At 32.8% G+C, this 23,623-nt stretch overlaps 2 protein-coding genes across 7 annotated transcripts in view; both read right to left on the minus strand.

Annotated features, from left to right (window-relative positions):
- Nucleotides 1-1,842: 1,842 nt before the first annotated feature.
- Nucleotides 1,843-16,252, minus strand: LOC127724648 (myb-like protein X). Of its 3 annotated transcripts, none has more exons than XM_052231677.1 (7): nt 15,986-16,252; nt 12,946-12,974; nt 11,635-11,742; nt 6,803-8,977; nt 4,319-4,393; nt 3,143-3,751; nt 1,843-2,567 (listed from the first exon to the last, which is right to left on the minus strand). In XM_052231677.1, the coding sequence occupies exons 2-7, from the start codon at nt 12,953-12,955 to the stop codon at nt 2,512-2,514; spliced, it is 3,033 nt and encodes a 1,010-aa protein (XP_052087637.1). In that variant the 5' UTR covers nt 12,956-12,974; nt 15,986-16,252; the 3' UTR covers nt 1,843-2,511. The 3 variants fall into 3 exon arrangements, with proteins under 3 accessions (XP_052087637.1, XP_052087635.1, XP_052087636.1); XM_052231675.1 differs by lacking the exon at nt 15,986-16,252 and adding an exon at nt 15,874-15,979; XM_052231676.1 differs by lacking the exon at nt 15,986-16,252 and having other exon boundaries at nt 12,946-13,167.
- A 2,963-nt stretch (nt 16,253-19,215) lies between these two features.
- Nucleotides 19,216-23,623, minus strand: part of LOC127724693 (uncharacterized) — a 119,638-nt gene continuing 115,230 nt past the window's right edge. For 3 of the 4 annotated variants that reach the window (XM_052231754.1, XM_052231753.1, XM_052231755.1), the window contains one exon: nt 19,216-22,180. In XM_052231754.1, coding sequence (XP_052087714.1) covers nt 20,771-22,138 — 1,368 coding nt within the window. In that variant the 5' untranslated portion in view covers nt 22,139-22,180 and the 3' untranslated portion in view covers nt 19,216-20,770. The remainder of the gene's footprint in view (nt 22,181-23,623) is intronic. The other variant, XM_052231761.1, reaches the window with a different exon arrangement.

The following is a 23,623-nucleotide window of genomic DNA, read 5'->3' on the forward strand; positions in this document are numbered from 1 at the left end:
TCTATCTTCTTTAGTATTTGCTCAAAACACAAAAGAAGGTAAAAATCTCATTTAAGAGTAATCACTCCTATGAAGAGTGACAGTCTACTAACTATATCGGCAAAATTTGAGTTTTTAATAGATATTGCCTTGCTGATCATTTTTGTGATTTAAAGTGTCTATTTATCTATTATAATTCAAATCATTTAAGGCATAACGGAAAAAAATATGTTTCTCTCTAAACATGTATCATAGTTTTCATAATAATAGGCAAAAATGAAAAAAAAAGGTAAAATTTGTCATTTATGGGCAATAAATCCTATAAGAATTTGTCTGACAGTTTTGACGTATATGGACAATTGGTAGAGCTCATCATTTTGAACATGCTCATTTCAGATTTTCTCTATTTATAATGGTTCACAAAATAAAATTATAGACAAAACTTGCATTTTACCCCTATGTTCTATTTTTAGCCATGTCGGCCATGTTGGTTGATGGGCGAGGTCATCAGATACATTTTTAAAACTAGATACCCTAAGGATGATTTAAGCCAAGTTTGGTTTAACTTGCCCCAGTAGTTTCAGAGGAGAAGATTTTTGTAAAAGATTACAAAAAATTACGAAAAATTGTTAAAAATTGACTTTAAAGGGCAATAACTCCTTATAGGGTCAATTGACAATTTTGGTCATGTTGACTTATTTGTAGATCTTACTTTGCTGAACGATTTTGCTGTTTACAGTTTATCTCTATCTATTATAATATCCAAGACTCATCAGATAGATACAAACAGAAACATATATAACAAAAACACAGAGTGGACGTGGCAGGGTACTTATACATCCAAGTACCAAGTACGCTATCTGCCATAATCGTTGAAATCAATATATTAACACCTTTTAAGACATGAATGAAAAAAATTATAATAAGAAAAATAAGTTTAAATAATTGTGTGTTAAAATAGAGGGAATGGGGCGGCCTTAAATTTTTACGAAGGTTCAACAAAATTTGATTTAATCATCGTGCCAAAAGTATACACTACTGATCGGATATCTTTAAAAACATTTGACTCTCGGTCATATGTTGCGTCAAAACATTTCTTGTGTTGCGGGTGTTGAATACAACCCGCTGCATTTTTGCGCTTGTAATGAACTTCGAGCCGTAGTTAATTAGACTTTCTTTAAATTTTGGATCATTTGTATGTTTCGGAGAAGTGTGGCGTTCATTTGGCTGAAGTGGTATACATTATTGTCTAGGGGACAATCTGAAGACCACCTCCGGGTGCGGGATTAATTCGCTGCGTTGAAGACCCATTTGTGACCTTGGGCTGTTTTCTGCTCTTTGGTCGGGTTGTTGTCTCTTTGACACAATACCCGTTTTTATTCTCTATACCATCAATTAAATGGTGAACCGTCAGACGTTCCAATTGGCTAAGCTCTTTAAAGGTTTTCAGTGATAATGTTTTTCAATTGATTCATCAAATTGCATGTAATTTTGCCGGAGTAACACGGCGAGTGAAACAGGGACTTCTGACCCTTCCGGAACATCTGAGTTTACATCCGATACTTTTGTGTTGACTTAGGGCTATTTTCATATTATATAATTTTTCGACAGGTTACCTACTCTGTGGTTATGACATTCTGGTACTCGGTCAAGTAAGAGCAACAAAAAGAAGTAAAATTAAGCTTACAGTCGGTGCAATTTGTGGGAAATTTAATGTCATATGTATTCTCTACACGAAAAAATCATTTGAAACTGTTGATTTTCCCCAACATTGCGTAGATGTTTACAATTTAGGAAGAAACAATCCGAAAAACATACTTTTAAAAATAAATATATGAGGAAAACGATTTATTTTCAACTGAATACAATTTATATTTTTATTATGCAGATTGAAATTTACATTTACATATTGATCGTGAATCATTAATATACAAGTCATTCATTGACAAACATAATTACCCAGACACACACCACATACACTCTCGCATATATTCAATTTAAAAGTGAATTATGTACACCCAACCTATTTATTTTAGAATTAAGAACATTTTGAATATGGTAATAATATTTCGAACAAAAATTACAACTTTATACCTGTTTGAATCATAATAAGTATTATTATACTTGACTATAGTAACCCCAAATAAAATTTGCATAAAAAATAACATGTTTCCACGGGAAACTTCGCGTAGCCAAAATAACTGTTAAGAAATTTGCACGTAGAAAAAATAACCCCTTTTATTACGGGGGGAAATGCGCTTATGTAAAATTAGTTTGGTAAGACGTCATACTAACCCTTTAAATTTTGGCGCGCTTTTCACGTCGTAAAATAAGTAGTTGTCGTCTGAATAGGTGATTACAATTTTTTCTCTATTTACAATTTTGGATATTCAATTTTGACGATGGCCATAATTTTGCACTCCTTCGCCACAGAAAACAACAGAAAAATGAAAAACATCATAACATAGAATACAACAACAACAACAAACAGAAATGCACCAGTAGAAGTATACAGTAATTTCAGGGTATTGCTCATTCCTTTGATCCTGTATCTTTTTGTTCTATTGGCTGCTGATCTTCTATTGAAGCTGGAAGAAAAGAAATAAAGAACTAAAAAAAAAATTTCAATGCAAAGAGAACTGATTTTCTTTAATATGAAAATACAATTGGGCTGTTGTTTAGTTGCTGTCTCATAGACATTTACCCCGAACCTCCTTGTGTTTATACGGAAATTGTTGCTTGGAACATTCAAACAGAAAAGAAATTTGCTGCCTCTCAGGAATGTCTTGCCAAAATTGTAAGGTAAATCTAACATATAGGTACTGGTTTTGGTATAAACTGAAAATTAAAAAAATATGATATGCCATTAGTGCACACATCACATGTATCTGGGAAAAAATTCAAGTACGCACGAGAACAAAAGTTTATTAGCCAAATATTTAAGAAGTTGCAATCTTACTTTTAACACAATGACATAATTATATTAACAGGAAATTTACAGACAAAAATATATTATTTAAATCATGTCAATAACGAATCACTGGCTTTTTGGTATATAATAATTCACAAAAAAAAACTCTATCCTCAATGAGTGCTGTAATTATAAAACACATTTTTGCCAACTTTTTGAATTTAAGTTTTTATGTAAAAATAGTCTACTTACCGGTCCTTTTTTGTTTTGTTTTTGTAGATGAGGTAGAACTTGTTTTGGAAAATATATTACCAAAGACCGGTCGAAGAAATTCTGAAAATGACCGTCTTCTCTCTTTTGGTAAATCAGTTGTTGGATCTTGTTCAAATGAAACTTCTTGTGTCGCAATATCCTTTTCAACTTTAGAAACGTCAGAATTATTGCGAAAGAGTAACAATTTTGAACCTCTTTTTTTCTTTTTAGATTCTTTATTTGATTTTATCTTTTGGTTTGAATTTTCACTTTCCGCAAAGGTAGGAGAGTCGGAAGTTGAAATATCAGATGTAATTTCTGGTGTTTTGGGAATATCGTTTAACACATCAGGTTTAGTTACTTCATTATTTGCGTTATTCAGTGGGGACTCAATTATTTCAGATGTATCTTCAATTTGTGCCTGTTGTGTTTTAACAGTTGGATTCTCCTTATTATTTTTAATGACACTTAGTGTAACATATTCGTCACTCTTTGGTCTAGTGTTAGCTTCGTTCACACTAAGTAGATGAGAGTCCGTTTTCGTTTCTTTCGAATTCCCTTTTAGTGTAATTTCCTTATCATCAGTGCATTTTGAAGTATCTGTTTCATCTGAAAGTATAATTCATGAAAAGTTTTTGAATAAATAATCAATCATTTTTTTTTTTGGGAGAACCGTATTAATTCAATGTAGTTATAATCCAACCCCCCCCAAACCCCCCAACCCACCCCCTTCAAACCACCCTAAAAATATAATTAAAATTGTAAGGAAAATTAAGGTATTGGAATTACATTTAGAATAGTCCACGAAAAATGTCAAGGTTGAAAAGTGTTCTTCGATATTATAGCGCCACTGCTGTTTTCTGATTAAAAAAAAAAGAATAAATTCAAGTAAGTTTTGAGATATCATTCTGTGTTAATGCCTCACTGTATTTGACGTTTAAATGGAAAAAAAAATACCGGCAACATAAACCACACTCCTTTTCTCAACGGCAGAAGAGGAAAAAATAAAATTTGGAGCCACATTGCAAATGTGATTGTTCTAACAACAAATGACAAGGTATCGCCAAATTTCCTAGGAAGCGAAAACTTCTACATCGATAGTTACTGGAAACAGCTAATATATAAATCTTACAGAGAGTACAATATCAAAATATTAGCTGTATCATAAATATATACCTGAAGAGAGAGAAGACAGAGAAACAACATCTTCATCGTTGACTTCTATTTCTATTGGGACATCATCAAAAATACCTAAAAGTATTCATTTAAATTGTTCATTAAATATTCTCATCAAATAATAATAATGCAATGATGACATTTAATTAAAATATGGAATGTCAAAATCTATGTCAAAATGGGGACATTGTTTATTTTTACATTTAAGGGACTCGGTAGCCGAGTGGTCTAAGTAGTCGAACTACTGTATCACTAGCCTGTCAACACTTAAATTGTGAGTTCGAATCCCGCATGAGGCAGGTGCGCTCATATGAAATAGGTACATAATCATATTAGCGAATGATACTGATTTCAATGCGCTTTTGAAAAAAGCCTTCTGTTTATCAGGTACACTCGACACCTAAATTGTAAAAAAATATACAAATATGTTTAGGCCCAAAAGGATATCAACAACACAGTAATAATTAAGTCTATTAATTTCGTCTGATGCAGATTTTTAGATACCTTTTTTTATTTTTTTTAATGAGCACTCAATGCAAAAAATAGGAAAATAGCAATACAGTAGGTGGTCTGGAAAAAAAGGGTTTTACGTTGTTTAGTGCAGTTTGGTATTTAAGTCATCAATGCATCCGATCGGTTACTCTGTAACACAATTGAATTTTTTTACAAGGAATCTCCGCTTTACCATAATTCTCTGTAAAACAAATCTTAATTGTGCCAATAGTGGAACGGTTCGGAACTGCTGACCGGTCCAGAGAACCAGTGTTAACTCTTGGTTATGGTCAAATTTGTGTCGCGAAATCTTTTGCTTTCTGTGTGATGTTTTGATGACTGCTCGTCTTTTTTCCTTTGATCGTGGTGTTGTCTATGACTTAAGATTTTTCATTTGTTATCTCCCTTCTTATTCATATTACTTTCATATTCAGCAAACTAATTTATCTAGAACTGTTGTTATTTTAAGGAGTGATAACAGATGCGGATCCAGGATTTTGAAAGGGGGGGGGGGGGGCAAAACTAAACAAAATTTGTAGTGAAAGCAGTAAAAAGTCTGGATTAACCATAAACTAAGCTTCATAAAAGGGGGGGGGGGGGCACCCCGCCCCCCTAAATCCGCCCCTAGATAATTTACCGTTACTAATAACAATTACATAAAATGCTCGCACCTTCACCACATGTATGCCATGGTATATGGTATATACATGTATATTAAAAATCAGTTGTGACATAGAGGTGGAACTCATTTCCCAACAATTAATTAATTTATATCAAAGCCCACACCCTATTACCGACTGTAAAAACGGCAAACTATGATCTGTGTTCCCGCTTATCATTTAAATCAAGTGCTTTTGCTATCACGTGTACAGCAGATTTTTTGTTTGTCGTTCCGATTTTAATTGCAGTACAATGGATTTTGTAATCATGTACAGCAAATTTTGATCTGACTTTTAGTGTTATCTGTTGCATCTGTAGTGCCGATAGTCGGCAATAGGTTGTGGGGGACATTATCAAAATCTTGTCCGATTTTTCTTTAAATTCACAACATCACAGCTTTATGTGTGTATAATAAACTAAGGTTTAATAATCAATGTTATATCAATTAGAAACTTTACCATTCAGTTTCTGCTCCGTTATTTTTTTTAACCCTACGAGGAAAAACCGATTATTTTTCTACCAGTTGCTATATTTATCAATTGAATCTATTAACATACAAGATAAACTTTCTGTTTATTTGTAATAAACAATTTATGAGTTCAAGGAATGATAGAACATATTACACTTTGACCTAAGAGTAAACAAACTTTACATGGCCTATGGTCATACAACATGCTAATCAGTCAAATTCATACAGAAAATATTTTGTATATGTGACCTAAAACTTGTTTCTTAACCAACATGCTGTAATATTTACTGGAGGGCTTTATAGGGTGATACACAAATCAAAATGAGATGTCGTCGTGTGCATTGACATTCGTATTATATATACATAATATTAAAAGATTAATGAAATTAAATTCTACAAACATTGACAAATATTCGCCCTTTTCTATCCAGGTACAGATGTACCAGAATAGCTATCCTATGTCTCTTTTTGTTTGTTATTCGTTCGGATATCTAGACAGTTGAAATGTCTGAAAGAGGGGGCGGTGATTATGTCACGGAATAGAAGTTCCTTCATAATATAAGTTCCATTTGGAAGAAATATTCTGTAATATTATTTCCATTGGAACACATATTACAGTATTTGTTCTTTACGGAATAAAGGTTATAGAATATTTGTTCCAACAGGAACAGATATTATGACATTGTTTAAAACAAAGTTTCCAGGGGAACTCCTGTTAGGCGGAATAAATATACGTTGACATGTATACTGTATATGTACATGGACGATCAGTTTTGTCTGTAATAGGTTGATACACGTTTATTAAGTAATTTGGGCAATGTTTTTAAAGAACACTTAAAAGCACTGAAAAAGGATGCACTTACCTTTATTAGCTATAGGTATCTCCCTTTGAGTTTCAACTAATGACGGTGTTATCGTTTTGCCTTTGCCTTTCTTTTCTTTCTTTTTCTTCTTCTTTTTTTCATCATCAGATTTACTTGAAGATTTTGAAAGAGTAATTTTTAGCTTTTTGTCTCCATTCTCCCTTGAGGTTGATGTTTCCTTTTGACTTTTAATACTGTTTTCATCAGTTTCCTCGCAAAATGAGTTCAATATCTGATTACTTACTGGAGTCTCAAGATTACTTTCATCTACTACCTTTTCTTTATCTGTTTTCGCTTTTTTCTTTGTACTTTTTTGTTTCTTTTTGTTTTCTTTTTGTTTTTTCTTTTCTTCCTCCTTTTGTTTTTTGTTCTTTTTTCTTTCAAATTCATCACTTTTGTCTAATACCATAGGAGATTTCTTTAAAATATTAATATCTGAATCATCATTACCATTTTTACTTTCTGAAACATCATTCTCAGTCACTAAAATTTGGTCATCAGGGTTATTTTCATTAATCGTTTTGTTTTGATTATCAGTAGGAATGATCTTTAAACTTTCCTCTGTAGCTACACTGCTGATGTCAGTGTCTAATTTGGCATTCTCACTTTCATAGCTTCGACCTGTTTCTTTTGGTTCTTTAATTATACTTGACTGATCTGAAACTCTTCTATCTGTTGTTTCAGTGTCATCACTAACAATTGAGTTGCTGTTAATGGTTGAGGTAGAAGGATTCAAAACAATTGTCTCATTAACACTCTCATTTTGATTATTGTTCATTGTTGATGCAACATGACTGAGAACCACCGTATCATCAACTCCATCGCTGAGGTTGTTGATTGTTGTAATCGTTATATTAACACTATCTCCATTACTAACAACTTCAGTAATAGTGTTGTTATTGTTGTTAAATATCCGATTTACAACATTTTGTGGCAGCTCTGGGTGAATCTGAGCTGTTCCATTATTATCCGTGTCGCTTGTTTTTAATTGGTTATCTTCAGCATTTGAAATTTTGTACGATTCATCAGAAATGGTATGATCAATGACTGATTCACCTAATATTGTTTGAGACTCTCGTCTAATTCTCGCTGACAGAGTTATATCTGCTTTCGGATCACCGTCACCATGCGTGGTTTCATTGTTTTCTGCAGTTGTAGAAGGAATTGAACTTTGTGCTGCATCAATCAGGTCGAATGCCTCTTGAAGGTAGTTTTTATCTTCTTTGCTTGGACTTTCTATCTTAATATTGATATTTGAGTCTAAATTGTTTTCCTCTTCGACGCTACTATTATGTGGAACTTCTGAATTCTGTTCTGACCACTTTCGGTTCATGTCCATTTTCCCATCGATTGTTGTAGATGTATCTGTCGAAGAAATCGTTGGACTTAAAGTAGCATCAAGCTTATCGTCGTGTATTTTTTCTCTCTGTTCGTCGATGTTTTTGATTTCGTCTGATTGTTCGGTAATTATTGTAACCATAGAAGCTAATACCGAACTATTTCCAAATTGTGTTTGTACCTGACTAATATCTGCTGAATCGTTTGCATTCTCTTTGTTAACTTCATCTTGAAATTTATCACCGTCATCTTTATGTTTAGCAAAACCTATTGTGTCTTGACAAGGAATATAATTGACATTAGCGTAATTTTCGTTTACTATCATATTACTGGTTTCCTTTCCCTCTTTTAGTGAAACCTTTTTGCTAACCCTTTTCTCCTTCTTTGATAATTTTTCCCTTTTCTTTGATTCTTTCCGCTTTGTAAAATCTTTTTCTTTCTTGGACTTTTTCTTCTCTTTAATTCTTATATTTTCTTCGTCCTTAATTTCGCCTGACGTACATTCTCCTGTATTTTGATTTTCGTGGTTGACTTCCTCGGATGTTAGTTTTTCTGCAGCCTCCGCATTCTGACAAGATAGTTTCGAATGGACGACTGTAGCAGTGTCTGTCTCGATTGGGATAGTATCCACTAGTTCAGTTACATTATTGCCTGTTTCATTTTCTTTTGACTTTTCATTTGAATGTGGTGAATTTTCTTTTTGCTCATTTTCAGAGTGATGTGTATTTATATTTTCTGGTTCCTCCAGACCTTTATTATCATCTAGTTCTGTTGGGCTGGTATCAGGAAGAGGTGGTTCATTCTTAAGTTTAGTGTTTGTTTCAATTGAACAAATAGCTGAAAAGTATTGGCAAATACTCATGAATCGGACATAAATAATACTTTAAATATATAGGAATCTGATGTTCAGTAGTTGTCGTTTGTTGATGTGGTTCATAAGTGTTTCTCGTTTCTCGTTTTTATATAGATTAGACCGTTGGTTTTCCCGTTTGAATGGTTTTACACTAGTAATTTTTTGGGGACCTTTATAGCTTACTGTTCGGTGTGAGCCAAGGCTCCGTGTTGAAGACCGTACTGTGACCTATAATGGTTTACTTTTATAAATTTTGACTTGGATGGAGAGTTGTCTCATTGGCACTCATACCACATCTTCTTATATCTATATAGTAAATAAAAAGGGATAGAAGTAATCGCACAAATATCACTCAGTACAACAGGCTACAGCAACCACCAACACCCGACCCCTAAAACAGACATACAAACAAACAAAAGTAACGAACAATATAAGCTTCGAACTTCTACGTCATTTGGTCTCTGATGGAGAGTTGTCGTATTGGCAATCATACCACACCTTCTTATTCTATATATGGTCCAGATAATCTTATTTGGTACAGGCACAAAATGTAGTGGGGTTAAACCAGTTATGCGTGCTCCTCTTTTGTCTATCTAGACCATTATTTCGTGAAACTAAAACATATTAATATTATAACATGTACATTGCAGCATGTACCAGTAACTTGAACAAGGAATAATGGGCAGTACATTTTGAAAATCAGGGTCAAGATGTACTCGCTACTACAGAAATCTAATTTAAGCAGCTACAACTGTTTATGGATACTGCCGCTCAAGAAAATGAAAAAAAAATTTTACCCCTAAAGGGTGTAGCTAATAGCATAATTTAATATTATGAAATTCCAAACATGTCATTCTGAGATTATCAGACCAGGATATAAGTTTTGGCACTTTCTAGTATCAAGGTATTTAGAAAAAACTCTGATTGGTTGAATTTGTTGTTTTTATGTTAAATCAATGCTGATCGAAGTCAATGGAACGTAAAGTTGACAAATTGCCTTTTGATGTAAAAGTTAGATAACAAGATTACTATACTGAAAAGTTTCGGATGTATAGCATGATACATATATCACAATTAACAAATAAGAAGATGTGGTATAAATGTCGATGCTTTCCATCATAGACCGAAAGACAAGGGTCCCTTGTCAACAAACCCTAATTAAGTTATAAAAGACCCGGGGGGGGGGGGGCAAAATGTTCGACAATCCAAAAGAGAACAAGTATACAAAATTCCGATTGGTATATTAAAAATTGTGCTACGGGTTGTAGATTTAAGGTTTTGTAGTATCAAAGTTATTTAAATTCATGATACCGATTTCAATCCACAACACCAATTTAATATTTTTATCATCATATCTATTTAAGATATATATAGTTATATGTAGTTGTCGTTTTTGCGAGTACATTTTCTAGTTTTGATCATTTGTACACGCTTTGAAAAATAAATTATACATATAGAAAACTTCTTTCATGACTCAGTAAAGGACATACTATTTGATTTTGAAATTTTATCCAATTCATACTATTTTCTGAACACCTGTCTGTACTCCATACACCAGGAAGTCACGGAAGTGTTTTAAAAAAGAATCAGATACTAACTTAATGCATATGTAGCACTTTCCGGAATTCCCTTGAGCAGGATATTCTTAGCTCTCAATTGTCGACCTATGTCTGAAAGTATTGAACCCTTGGTGTTTTAAGAATGAACGATGAATGAACGTGTTTTATATCAATGACTACATGGTTTATTTAAAAGATGTTTACTTGGATATACAATGGGGATGTGGCATGATTACCAATGAGACAAATACCTCCACCACAGAAGAGAGGACTTTGAAAATATATACTCGCGGGATTTTGTTTGATAATGCATTTTTTAAAAATATGTTGTCTACCAAAAATATACAAAAGACTTATAATTTTCATTCGTTCTACCTTTTTTTTCAGTTGCACCATCATTTCTTCCAATTTTTAAAGCGTTTTCCCCATTCAATGTAACCGTCATTTCAAACATACAATGTATATATCATAAATAATACAGAGACATATCATTAAATGAAAAGGACAAAATGTGAAAAGGTACCGAGGGGGCAATAAAGAATCAAGGAAGTTTTCTAGTAGCCCAGCTTTCAATGTTTTATCAATATTTGGAAGTACAATGTTAGATGTACATTATTTATTTTTAGAAAAATGGTTCATTTAGGATTGTTTCTATTTTAGAAGTTTTACTAGTCCTATTTAGAAGAGAAAACTAAGAACGGGACGTTGTTAAATTAACATGTCTGAATGCGCTCAACCTTTCCTTAACCTTGGACAGTGGTGAAACAACCATGACAACACAACATAAAAAGAAACAGTAAAGAATCATCAGTTAATCCATCTGAGCATGATTACATATGCCTACGACAAAAAACTGTCATGAAACTAAATAGATATAGAGGCAAACCAGACCAACTGTACCAATATTTTCTTTATCTATTTTTGTGTGCATATGTTTATAAGAGTCTCTACATATACCATAGACTGAAAATAGATAGAGTTACATGGACATAAGTCTCTTGTCGAGATATAAAAAACTACTTTACAAAAGTATGGGTATAGATAAATGTTTTATCCGTTGTATCTATCCTTCATAAACTTACCATTATCAGCTTCTGATGCAACGATTTGCTTTACGTCTTCTGGATTAAGTTCATCGCGCTCATCTATAATTTCGAAGGCATAGGACTTTTTAGACTTTTTTGAGGTTTCTGAAAAAGTAACGAATAGTACACAGAAGGCGTTACCAATGAGCGAGTGTCACACACATTGGAGTGTTCGAGTTATACCTCAATTTCTTTTTTTAATTTTTAAACTTTGAACACAATGATGAAAGCTAGGAATTTCAGTACGCGGACAGATTTCTCTCTCTCTCTCTCTCTCTCTCTCTCTCTCTCTCTCTCTCTCTCTCTCTCTCTCTCTCTCTCTCTCTCTCTCTCACAGAAATATTGTTTATGCTTATTTTTACTTGTAGTGTGCAAAAATATATGTTTGAACACTGTTATTGCATAAAAATGTAATAAGATATCTAGTTTTGTGCATTTATTTGTCAAATAAGCAGACAAGTAGTGTGTCATTAATCTAGTAAATGTCCCGACGAACATGTCGTAATATTGCAATAAAGAAATGAGAAATGGACTATTTGAATCTATCTATAAATGTATATAAACCATTTGATAGTGTTATTTTCTGTCATAATTGAATAACATCATGCGCAAATTGACATCTTTATTAATGCAGGGATAGCCAGTACTAACAAAGTAACTATTACGAAGTGATCTATTCGAAATTGAGTACATGTGTTCAAGAAAGAGGGATGAATTGCAGTTTAATATCTATATTTTTTTCGACATCCCCACAAAATGATTTAATTGATATATGGCCTTGATAGATATTTTTTACATGAATGTTTCCTTTATCAATGTAACTATTCAGAAAATATGGATTTTCTGAAGCTTTTTAGTTTTTTGGTTTTAATAAAATATCTACTGAAAACGGTTAGTCACAAAGTTGCTTCAAAAACAGATCGGAGAAAATATAGATGGGATTTCTTTTTTTACTTCTTCGCAAGTAAAATAAAAGATTTGCTCAACAATCAAATACATTTCTTTCCATCTATATCGTCTTTCTTTCTTTCCTCAATTTCTGTCAAAGATCAATTACTGAAATGTTTACTTTACTTCCGGTGGCAATAGTTCATGCATATTCAGGACGAGTACAAATTAAACAATAAGACAACTAGACAGATTCTGAATTGAATTATTGTTGTACTAAATTACAACATGTTTGGTAAGGTAAACAATTTTAAAGTGCGAAGAGCTTGACACTCTTCCAACATCATCAAACAGGGCGGTTTCATTGAAGGAGTCGACATTCCATGTTTAGAATAGAAAACAAACCTAGAATATACATACCATTCCCCATATCTGAAGGTATCCTTTGGCTGAAAGAAATGGAAATCAAGGTTACTCTAGATCCACTCAACCATAGAATATTATTTAAAAAACAACAAGATATATATGCATAATGATAAAAATATAATAACAGTGCGTCAATTGTGTCTGATATCTTTGTTGGTAATAAATTGTCGATAATTTCACAGAATAATTTTGTAGTAAAAACAAATAAAAAGGAAATGAAAGGAAAATAACGTCATTATGTAAATAATTATGATAACTAATGAATCAATCAACCCTTTTATTGTCATATAAATCAACAAAATATTTGTGGTGATCATTTACCAAATTTAGATACATGCCAAGACAATAGAGAAAAACGTGTATTTCAGTATAAAACAGAAACAGTGAATCCTCTCTACCATCACCAATGCATGTTTAACTGTTTAGCGAGGGCCTTGAGGGAAGTTCTCAATTTCTGTTTTCTTTTGATTTTAAGGAAATTTTTCTTTATTTTTAAAAATAAAGCTTATTTTGAAAAATTATCATGAAAATGATTTTACTATTAATTTTTTCTGCAATAATATGATTTCTTTATTCTAGACATCGTTCACTTCTGAAATCATAATTGTATCACTTAATTCTCTTATTTTCCGCAGTTATTTTTTTTTATACTTTTGCACCCAATTATTCTCTATTCTTTATTTTTTGGTCTAATTTTTCTTTTTTCATCTCATTATTTGTCCATTCTTCTTGATGTAAGATCAGATGCCTTTTACTTCTTTATTTGTTGGTGAACAGATTAGAAATACATGTTTTTTTTCAATATCCTTTAATTGTTTTGCTACTGGCTATTTAGATCTTGAAGTTCACTTTTTATGATATTTCAAGTATTCGAACATACAAACACTTCAGTTTCTAAACGTGTAAAGCTTTCATATTTATAAATTTTACTGCATTATCGTTTTGTTTAAATACTGTTATATATTAGTAGAAAATTTCGATTTCAAATAAACACATATGAGAAACTAAAAAAAAATCCATTGTAGAAATTAGGAAAATAATGTATAATATGATTGCTAATGAGATAAGTCAGATACTAACATCTTTTGAGTATATTTCGAAATAAGTACGGCAGTTTTTAGCTAGAAAGTAGTTATAGAATGGACAAAGAAATTTAAGAAGTAATCCTTTAATGTTGTATGTTTAATAATAGTTGTGTTACTGCCTAAATTGACGAATTCATTTCATAATATTATTAATACTAAAATAAATAAATTAGTTGATCAATTATCTAAAGTTAGAATTAATGTACCTTGCAGATTTAAATTTATCTTCTGTGAAATATATTAATCCTAATACACTGATCTCCCGCCAAACACAGGTCTGCTGTGTATTGATGTATGATCAAACAATTTTTATGTTGGGTGGGACTTCTTCACATATCAATAATAAATATGACAGGTGTCATGGATCACTGAACAGAATGCAGGTACATGTATTTCTAAGACTTGTAATTTAATATAGATGTTCCTGTTATGACATTATATGTTTTCTACAAATACAGTGATTTTCATGTAGATTATGTCAATAACTTTTACCCTTCAGTGAAATATTTTCCCTGACTTTTCATTTTATATTTACAAATGATATACGGGGGACATAATAATCTAATGGCGCGCACATCTTTTAAACCTTCCATTAAAAAAAAACTCTTATTATTTCATGCGTTTCTTCGGTTATTAATTAAATTAAAATTAATTGAAAACTCTGAAAAATTGAAAATTTAAAGTTGATTATTTCCCTTTGGCTGTAAAACACTTTTTTGGTATCAGCTAATCTGGTCAATAGAACAGAATGTTATCAATTGGCGTCTATTGTTTGTCTTTTGCACATTTAGAAAAAATCTTCTCTATAACATCTTGATAGCGTGAATCGGAATTGCCTTGGAGCATTCAAGAGGAAAAAAATCGATCTATATCCCTAATATGACCACTATTACTAAAACACATCTGCAGACCCAGATACGCATTTCTACAATTAATGTTTCTTCAGTGATGACCGAGGCCTATATATTTGAAAGCCCAAAACACATAATACATGCATTGAAGAGCTGATAAAACCAAAAGACCCAAAAGTAAAGGCAAACCCGGACCTTAATTTATTAGTCGTTCCATCATTTTACTTTTTTTGCTGTAAATAAACTCATCATAGATACCAGGATTAAAATGTGTCTTGCCATACAAGTGGGAGGTTTAGCTATCTATAAAACCAGGTTAAACCCGCCATTTTTTTTTTCGGATAATGCCCAGTCAGGAATATGGCAGTTGTTTTTCACTTTTCCGTTGATTGATGGTGTTTAATTTTGTCTTCTTTTATGAATTTTTTGAATTTGCCATGGAGTTCGGTATATTTTTTATACTTTTTTGTACTCCAGGTGCGAGAGGCTCATTAGTGACGCTCGAATAAAAAAGTTAAAAGGGCTAAATGAGGAATGAAGTTGAAGAGAATTAAGGAAACAAAATTCCGAAAGGTTTTACTAGAACGCATATAAATTACAGGGACATTAATATAAAAATCAGAGGATATGGTATGATTGCCAATGATACAACCAAATGACGTAGAAGGTTAGCAACTATAGGTCACCGTACGGCCTTCAATAATGAGTAAAACCCATAGAGCATAACAAGCTATAAAAGGTCCCTAAATGACAAATGTTAAACAATCCAAAAAAAGAAAATAAATGGACTGATTTATGTACAAAAACATAAACGAAAAACAAAATATGATATACAGTAACAAACGACAACCACTGAACGTTTCCTTGTTTACCTAATAAAGTCACTTTTTTTTTCTGTAAGTAATCAATTTCAATATTTTTTCACGAAACAAATTAATTATGTGCAGGTTTTAGTATGATCATTAAGCCAAAAAAAAACCACTTACCAATTTACAATAGAATACAATCCACGAAGAAAACTTTCTAGCTTACACTTGCCACATATTATATTCAGTGAAATAATCGTCAAAAAGGTAATGTATCATTTTATATACGTACATTTGTTTATCAGGGAAAGTATTTAAGGTATTCTGGATATACAATGTCAGTATATATAGTTCTGTAATTTAATGCTGTAAATAATAACAAATGTCCGTGTCATTTTTTTAAGGTTGCTCTAATTTTGTAAGATAATTTGTTTCTGCTCTAGTAATTTGTAGTAAACGACTTTTTGAATAAAACATCTACATTAACTTGGTTTTGTGTAGAAATTAAATCGACAAATTTGTATTTAATTCATATAAACAAGGACCTAAACACAGTAAAACTGTCTGAATGTTTTGGTATCCCTGTAAAACTTGTCTTTATGGAGCAATAAGGAAGTACAAACTGTTATGTGAATTCGATTGCACATTTACATTGTCTCAATGTATGTATTGGCATGCAGTAACAAGTGCGAACTGAAAAGCGGCAGCAGTAATAAGGAAGCGACGTTTTTGTCGTTGGACAAGCAGTCTGCCATGAACTGTCTTAAACAACAACAACTAAAAATGGTACCAAGGTTTCCCCAACATCCGAATAGTACTACACCTCATTAGTCCAACTTTAGTCCGCATCTGTGGTCTCGTTTTAGCGTGTTCGCCTCGATTGTGGGAGGTCGTGGGTTCGAACCCCGGCCGGGTCAAACCAAACAATTTAAAATTGGTATTTGCGTCTTATCCGCTAAGCACACGGCATTTAGGAGTAAGAGCAAAGTCTGTTTGGCTCGGAGTCATAATAATGTATCCGGGTTGAGAGACATGTATTCCTGCGGACTGTAACTAGCATTTTAAAATCCGACTCAGCGTGTTGGTCTAGTACAAAGCAGGGTTGATATTTATATAACATTAACATGTTCTTGTCCTGAATATGCATTCAATTTACCGCTGGACGTTTAACAGCTATATATTCACCTTCATCATCATTGTTAGTCAAATAATGCGTCTGTCTTGACATTCCAATAGAGGAACAATAAAATTGCGAATGAAAACGAGGATGTGTTTTTTATTGTACTGGTTTATTGCTAATAACGTGCTGTGAAAAATATTTTCTGCATCTGCTAATATTCGTGCAGCTAGAACTAAGATTTTTGGTAGAAGGGTCAGATGGCTTAAGTCCCTCGTCTATAGATATACAACAGTACCCATTATGGACCGTAATGAAGCATTAAGTAGACCTCGATTAACGATAGAGTCAGCATGGACCCACGTAGAACTGTAATATTTCTTTGGTAACAAGCATATATATATATATAAAACTTTTAACAATTAACTTTCTACAAAGTTAAGGCTGAAGTACTCACTAAATGAAGTCGAACGTATGTACTCGTATACATTTCACATGTTCAGGTGATTTTGGATATTCTCCGGAGCAGATATAAGTGACTGCTAAACTATGAAACACTTTATGATTGTAAAACTTTGTTTCACTCAATTGTTTATTATTTATGTATGTATATGTGTGTAAAACTAAAGTAGTAGCATTTTATATGATAGGAGCTGTCCTTACCATATTGAAAAACAACTCGATATAGCATAAATGAAGAAAAGTGTTTCCAATTCACAAATACATGTACCATGCAACACCAATGATTCTAATTATCCCTAGAGATGGGTAAGGTACAATGGGTTGAAAGACCATTAATTGGGAATTATAGAAGAGGAATGAAAAATTCTGGCAATGCCAAATCAGATTGGTCAAGTGGACACATGCCATTTTGTTTTAATTTTTTTTCACTTTTCAGGGATAGAAATTACCAGTCTTTAATCCAGATGAACTATTTTAAGTTTAATACCACTCAAGAACACATGTTTAAAATACCCCATGTTCATAAAATCTAAAACCTTGCTGATATTTAGCTTATAGTGTAACTTTTGCTTTTTGAAAACGTAAGGGGTATTCTAAATCAAGTACTAATACATCCTTGTCATTCATTTTTTTCGGTTTGAGCGATCCAGATGATGGTAAATCCAGAAAAGCAATGCATTCAATTTACTAAATATAATTTTCATTTTTAAAATACGTTTTAGTTGTGTAATCGATGATTTTGCTGGTTGTTTATTTTATTTTTGGGGACAGTAGTAGTTATATTAGGAGCTGTACATTGATTACCATTTCGACAAATCATACCTACTAAAGATCAAAAGAACAAATCTGTATATAAATATCACCTAATGACCATCAAACAATGGACAAACAACCACACCGTTAGATAAAACTACAATAGTCCCCAGATAAACCAAGCAAGAAGAAAGGAAATCAACGCACAAAGGCATTCAATTAACATCCAAATATTTCCTTGGGACTTGATTGCCTACAACTATCATACAAAACAAGAGACCATAAGGAGTCTTTACTTGACTTATGTTTTGTTTTATGGTTGATATATCATGTTAATGAATCATGTATTTCATTTCAGTTAGAAAAACAAATCGGACACCAGCCGTCTCTGTACTCCGGAAGTAAAATCCATGCCAAAGAGGGGCATCCGTTTGGCTGTGTGGGATGCATGAATACAAAACACGTTCGCGGTCGAAATAGAGACGTTTAATACAGCGGCTCGAGTAGGTAGACTTCCACGCTCTATGCACAGGTTCGTAGATAGCCTGTTGCAATGCAAAAATTTCCGTCACTACCCAATACTCTTATCTTCTAGTGGCAGACGAAATTCCATTCAACCCGGTCTTTATGCAACCTACCTATTGTATTTGTTGTTAATACACCGCACATCAATCATCATCATTCAATAATTACAAAAATCGGATATGACTACAAAATTGGTAACTCAAAATTTCTGATTAGGTGTTCTGACTAAAAGTTAAAAAAAATGAAGAACCCTTTGAACCCCTACTTGTGACAGGGAATATATAAGCAGTTGTGATCAGTTTTGTGTTTAGACATAATGTGAGTAAAGATGCTTGCTTGTCTAAGTCTAAATGCAGTCGAGATAAATAAACTACAACCGTAAATGGGGTTATTGCGTGCAGCATATTTGCCAATATTTATTTAAACATGGCTTTTCGCTGTCGTATTAGTACAAAAAGCCTTCACAGGCTGCTTTTGAGGATCAAATAAAAAATGTATGTAAATGACAATACAAAAGATTCACGTGACGGATTGCATTTTTAAAAAGATTTTTAGGCACCGATCATTCATCTTTTGTGGGAGGCAAGGTTTCTTTTTCGGGATAAACCATTTTTTTACTTCTCTAATAAAAAACAAGCTTTTTTTCAATAACATAAAGGAACAGGTTTTGTGATTGATAATTCGTGTTCAGGTATTTATTTCATGCAGGTCATAACATTTTCTGACAAAAATTTATAAAGTAAACAATTACATGGAAATTCATCCTTAAGTTATACATACACATAAAAATAAAATTAGGTTAATTCAACTACTATATCTTGATAAACAGTTTTTCTACGATAATATTTCATTCCGATATGACAGTACATTAGTTTCCTTGAAAATGATACATCTAAATACAATTGCACTTGTGACAACTCTGAGAATTAGCTTGCTAAAACACGTTTTAAGTTGAAACAAAATCTGGCTATAGTCTTTCCGACCATTGTTTCTTTTTTGTTTTATATTTCTACCTTATTTATCAATCTACTGACAGTTTCGTGATCGCATAACATTTCACTTTCTACTTAAACGAACCTTTTAGCTTAATCTTGTTCCATTTCACTATTCAATACTTGATTATTTCATATAAAATCGTACGAAATAATTACATGGAGAAAATCAATAAGTTAAACGAAAGATTATAACAATATAAAAATTAGTTCAATTCATCATATCTGTAAAATTAAGCATCGCTTGAAATTCCTAAAGATGGAGTTCATGGAAATATCTGATAATCAGTTTTGTGATATTCTCGTCAAATCCTAAGTATATTATATGATTTCTGAGGTACCAACGGATTAGAATGTCATTCCTTAAACACGTGTACCAGATGAATACAATTAGTAATTAGTGCTAACGGTTTCTTTGACTGTAAAGGGAAAAGGGGGGGGGATTGCAAAACGCAGCCATTAAAAAAACCCCATTGGCTTAATACTAAATGTGATAAACATTTTAGGCAAAGATGTTAGGTTAGCGTCCATATTGACTCTTTACAGCCTATTAATAAGAAACGTGTATAACGAATTTTAAATCGTGATAATGAATTCAAAATTTATTTTCACAGATTGTAAAGAGCATCCTTGGAGATAAATGAAGATTTTGAAAAAAAGATGTTTTTTTTTTTATTTCTGTTCAAATCTTATGCTGCAACACTCCTACAAACCAACAATAATTTATGTAGTATGTCCAAAGTAGGAACTCTAACAATAAATAACAGATATCAAATGAACATGAGGAATTATGTTGTCAAAAAAAATTATACTTCAATGTTTGACGTTACTCAGTGCAAAGTGTGCATCCGATGGACTTTTACAAAGGAAAATAAAACCAATCATGGCGCCCCTCCCCCCACCTCCAAAAAAAAAGAATAAAAAAAAAAGAGAAATAAGAAGAAATACAATACAGCATAAATACTATATTATAATTTCAAAACGACATTAGGACTATATCGTGATGAAATGAAGAAAAGGATTTAATATCATTTAATTTCTAAAACCATGAGATCCTGAACAGAAACAGATTATTGAAGTGCCATGCGGTAATACACGGAAGTGACGTAACAAAAATAACGTGTTATATGAATTGGATGCCGATTGGATGCAATTAGGCTACAAGAATGTCTGAGTACATAGTTTTGCCAAGAAGCATACTTCCAATTTAATTTCTAATTAATAAATATCATAGTCTACAAGTTTTTGCAGATGACTTCTCTAATGTTTCCTCTTGGACATCGTTCCCTGGCCAAATGGACTCTTCATCCAAACCATTCAAAACACTTTTAGCACTTTTCGATGATTTAGGCCCTTGTGACATACCTTTACTCTGAGAGGAAGGTGAACGTATCATTATGAATTCTTCCAAATCCTTGTGTACGGCAATATCTGAATATTTAGAACTTGGGTGCTTTCTTCCAGACATGGTACTCGAATCTAGCATCATTTGCAGCAAAAAAGTTTCCGAACAAGGATTGGGCACTCGCAGAATGGATTTTGGTAGGTCAATGCTTTTTCCATTTAAATGAGGTGCAGATTTCGGCGGATGTGTTATTTTCTGTAGATGCTCTTGATCCGTGGTTTCTTTTTGATGCAGAAGCATTTGCCGTTTTGAATATTTGAGAAGTCTATATGGATTATTGAATTTTTTAATTCCCTTGGTAGAAAATGAGTTTGGCAAGCTAAAACCTTTGACGGAGTCATCTGAAAATTTGTTTCGAGCTCTTTCTTTATTGTTAATCCGTAGATAATGTTTCAAAGGATTGTCAGCTGATCTTGCTGGCTTGTCTAATCTCGAGCGTTTCTGATCAGAAGATCCAATCATTTCTCTCCAGTCAGCTGAGGATGCTGATCGGAAGTTTTTCCCCGTCAGTTCAAATGACGACATATTTGTACCTCGCTTTGATAAAGATATAATAGAGGGCGCCGGTGTCGTTGGTGGGGGGTTGTTTGCACCATTATTTGACTTGATACTACTAGTATCTTGTATTGTCAGTGTGTCATTGAAATTTACAGATTTCTCTAGACCAGCAGATCTGTTAGGCTCACTTCTGGTTTTTGATTCTTTATTTTGTAACTTTACTCGTGTTACTTCATGGGCAGACGTTTTATAATTTCCAACTCTCTGATCTTTTAAATATTTATCAATTGTTTTAGTAGTGAATCCATTTACGGGTTTTCCACAGAGAACAAAACTGGGCTTTTCTTCTGTAATGCCGACCTCACTGGACTCATAAGGCGAATCCATTGATGTTATTCCTTGATTTGCATGCTGCAAACGACTTAGAAAGTCTTGTCGTCTGACTGCAACTGTATTTCCCGCCTCAATTAGTTGTTTGTTAGAATTTTTCAAAACTATTTCATACGATTTGTCTAAAGCAATAACGGTACTGGGTATTACTCTGCTTGATCTTGATAACAGTGGCGACGCTGGTGTGTTTCTGGGAGCCGGGGCTCCTTTAACTCGCAACCTTTCAATAACAGTCGCCATTTTGTTAGGAGCGTTGTTGCCGACATCGTGGGCAAGTTCTAAAACGACTTGGTTGCAGCTCATGATTTAATGATTCGTTAAAACCCAATTACATCCTGATGAACTCTGAAAATCAGAAATAGATATACTGTTTACTAGATATATATCATTATAGAAGCATGTACTTGTTATAGTATCAATGATTGCAATACGGATATCAATTAAATGAATAAACACCTCTAATAGAAATATTTTGTATTTTCAAAGACCAAATGCAGGAAATAATCAAACATCCTCCTCCTAGGGTAGGAGACGGAAGTCTTTTAAATAAAATTGCAGGACGGCCCCTTACTCGTCAGGATTGGTACATGTATACATCAAAACACGACAAAGTAAACTAAAGACTGAGAAACAAGAACGCGCAATAATTTGGGGTTACCTCAGGCTCTTCTGATGGGTAAGCAAGTCTCTTAAAAAGATATAAGAGTAGCAATATTTAATTTAATTAATTGTTTGTTGCTGTCTATATAAAAACCACCACACTAGCCATAGGAGTGGGAAAAGCGGTTAAACCAAAAAAGTTGCCGTTACCACCCGTAACGGCGCCTTTGATTCACAGTTCGTGTCAAATGCGAATCGAGAAATTATTGGTTCGAATCTGTTACAGTGCTGTAACGGTATGAATACCCATTTCTGTCGATTTTCACTTGCGAAAGACTGGTCCTTTGCACCTTAAAATCATATTTAATATTTTGGTTATATATTTGCCTGACCGATTTATAAGAGTTCTCGGTGGTCACGCACGACTGATTTGTTAACATCATCTTTTACAGTTTTGATATAATAAAACAATTTAAGTGCATTGATTTCTTACAGGAACAAATAGAATAGCAATTGTAACCATTAACAATATATTTAAACCAAATACGACACTTTTGTCGTTCATAATTATTTGTATAGCTCTGTTAAACTTAAGCCAGTATAGTTGATGAACTGAAATTGAATGACACAAGAAGCCTTGAAACCATTTTTGTCAAAAAGGGTAAGTTACATACATTATCGAAAAAATGAGTTACATTTTAAACTTTCTTCAGTCAAACAGAATGGGTCCAAAAATTCCAGTCCGGAGGTCTGACAATGTCTCTACTGACGCGAACTTCTCAAATATAAAGGGAGTGAATGGATGTGGATTTTGCCCGCAATTACATGTCGTTATTATATTTCCACTGTCAGTTGTACTAATTATAACCAAAACAAACTGCCAAAGTGCGTAAATCTTTTGGAAATTAAAATATTTGGAATATCCAAGATAGTTTAGCCCTTTTTTACGTATCTATGGTTGTCTTTCTGAAATAACTTGGTTAATACATGTACATGTATATCATGTAACTATATAATTTACTAGTAGACGACTTCCGCAAAATAAGTAGTCCATTATTTAACGAAGTCGATCAGTAAACTATCTTGCTCAAATCAATTTTTTTATTCCGTTTGTCAATAATTCAGTTTTGCTTATTTTGTGTTTTTCATTTGAAAACGTTGTGGTGCGTTAGTATTTTTTTAATGGTT

The sequence above is a fragment of the Mytilus californianus genome, unplaced genomic scaffold, assembly GCF_021869535.1.
Source record: "Mytilus californianus isolate M0D057914Y unplaced genomic scaffold, xbMytCali1.0.p SCAF_14, whole genome shotgun sequence".
Taxonomy (NCBI): Eukaryota; Metazoa; Mollusca; class Bivalvia; order Mytilida; family Mytilidae; genus Mytilus; species Mytilus californianus.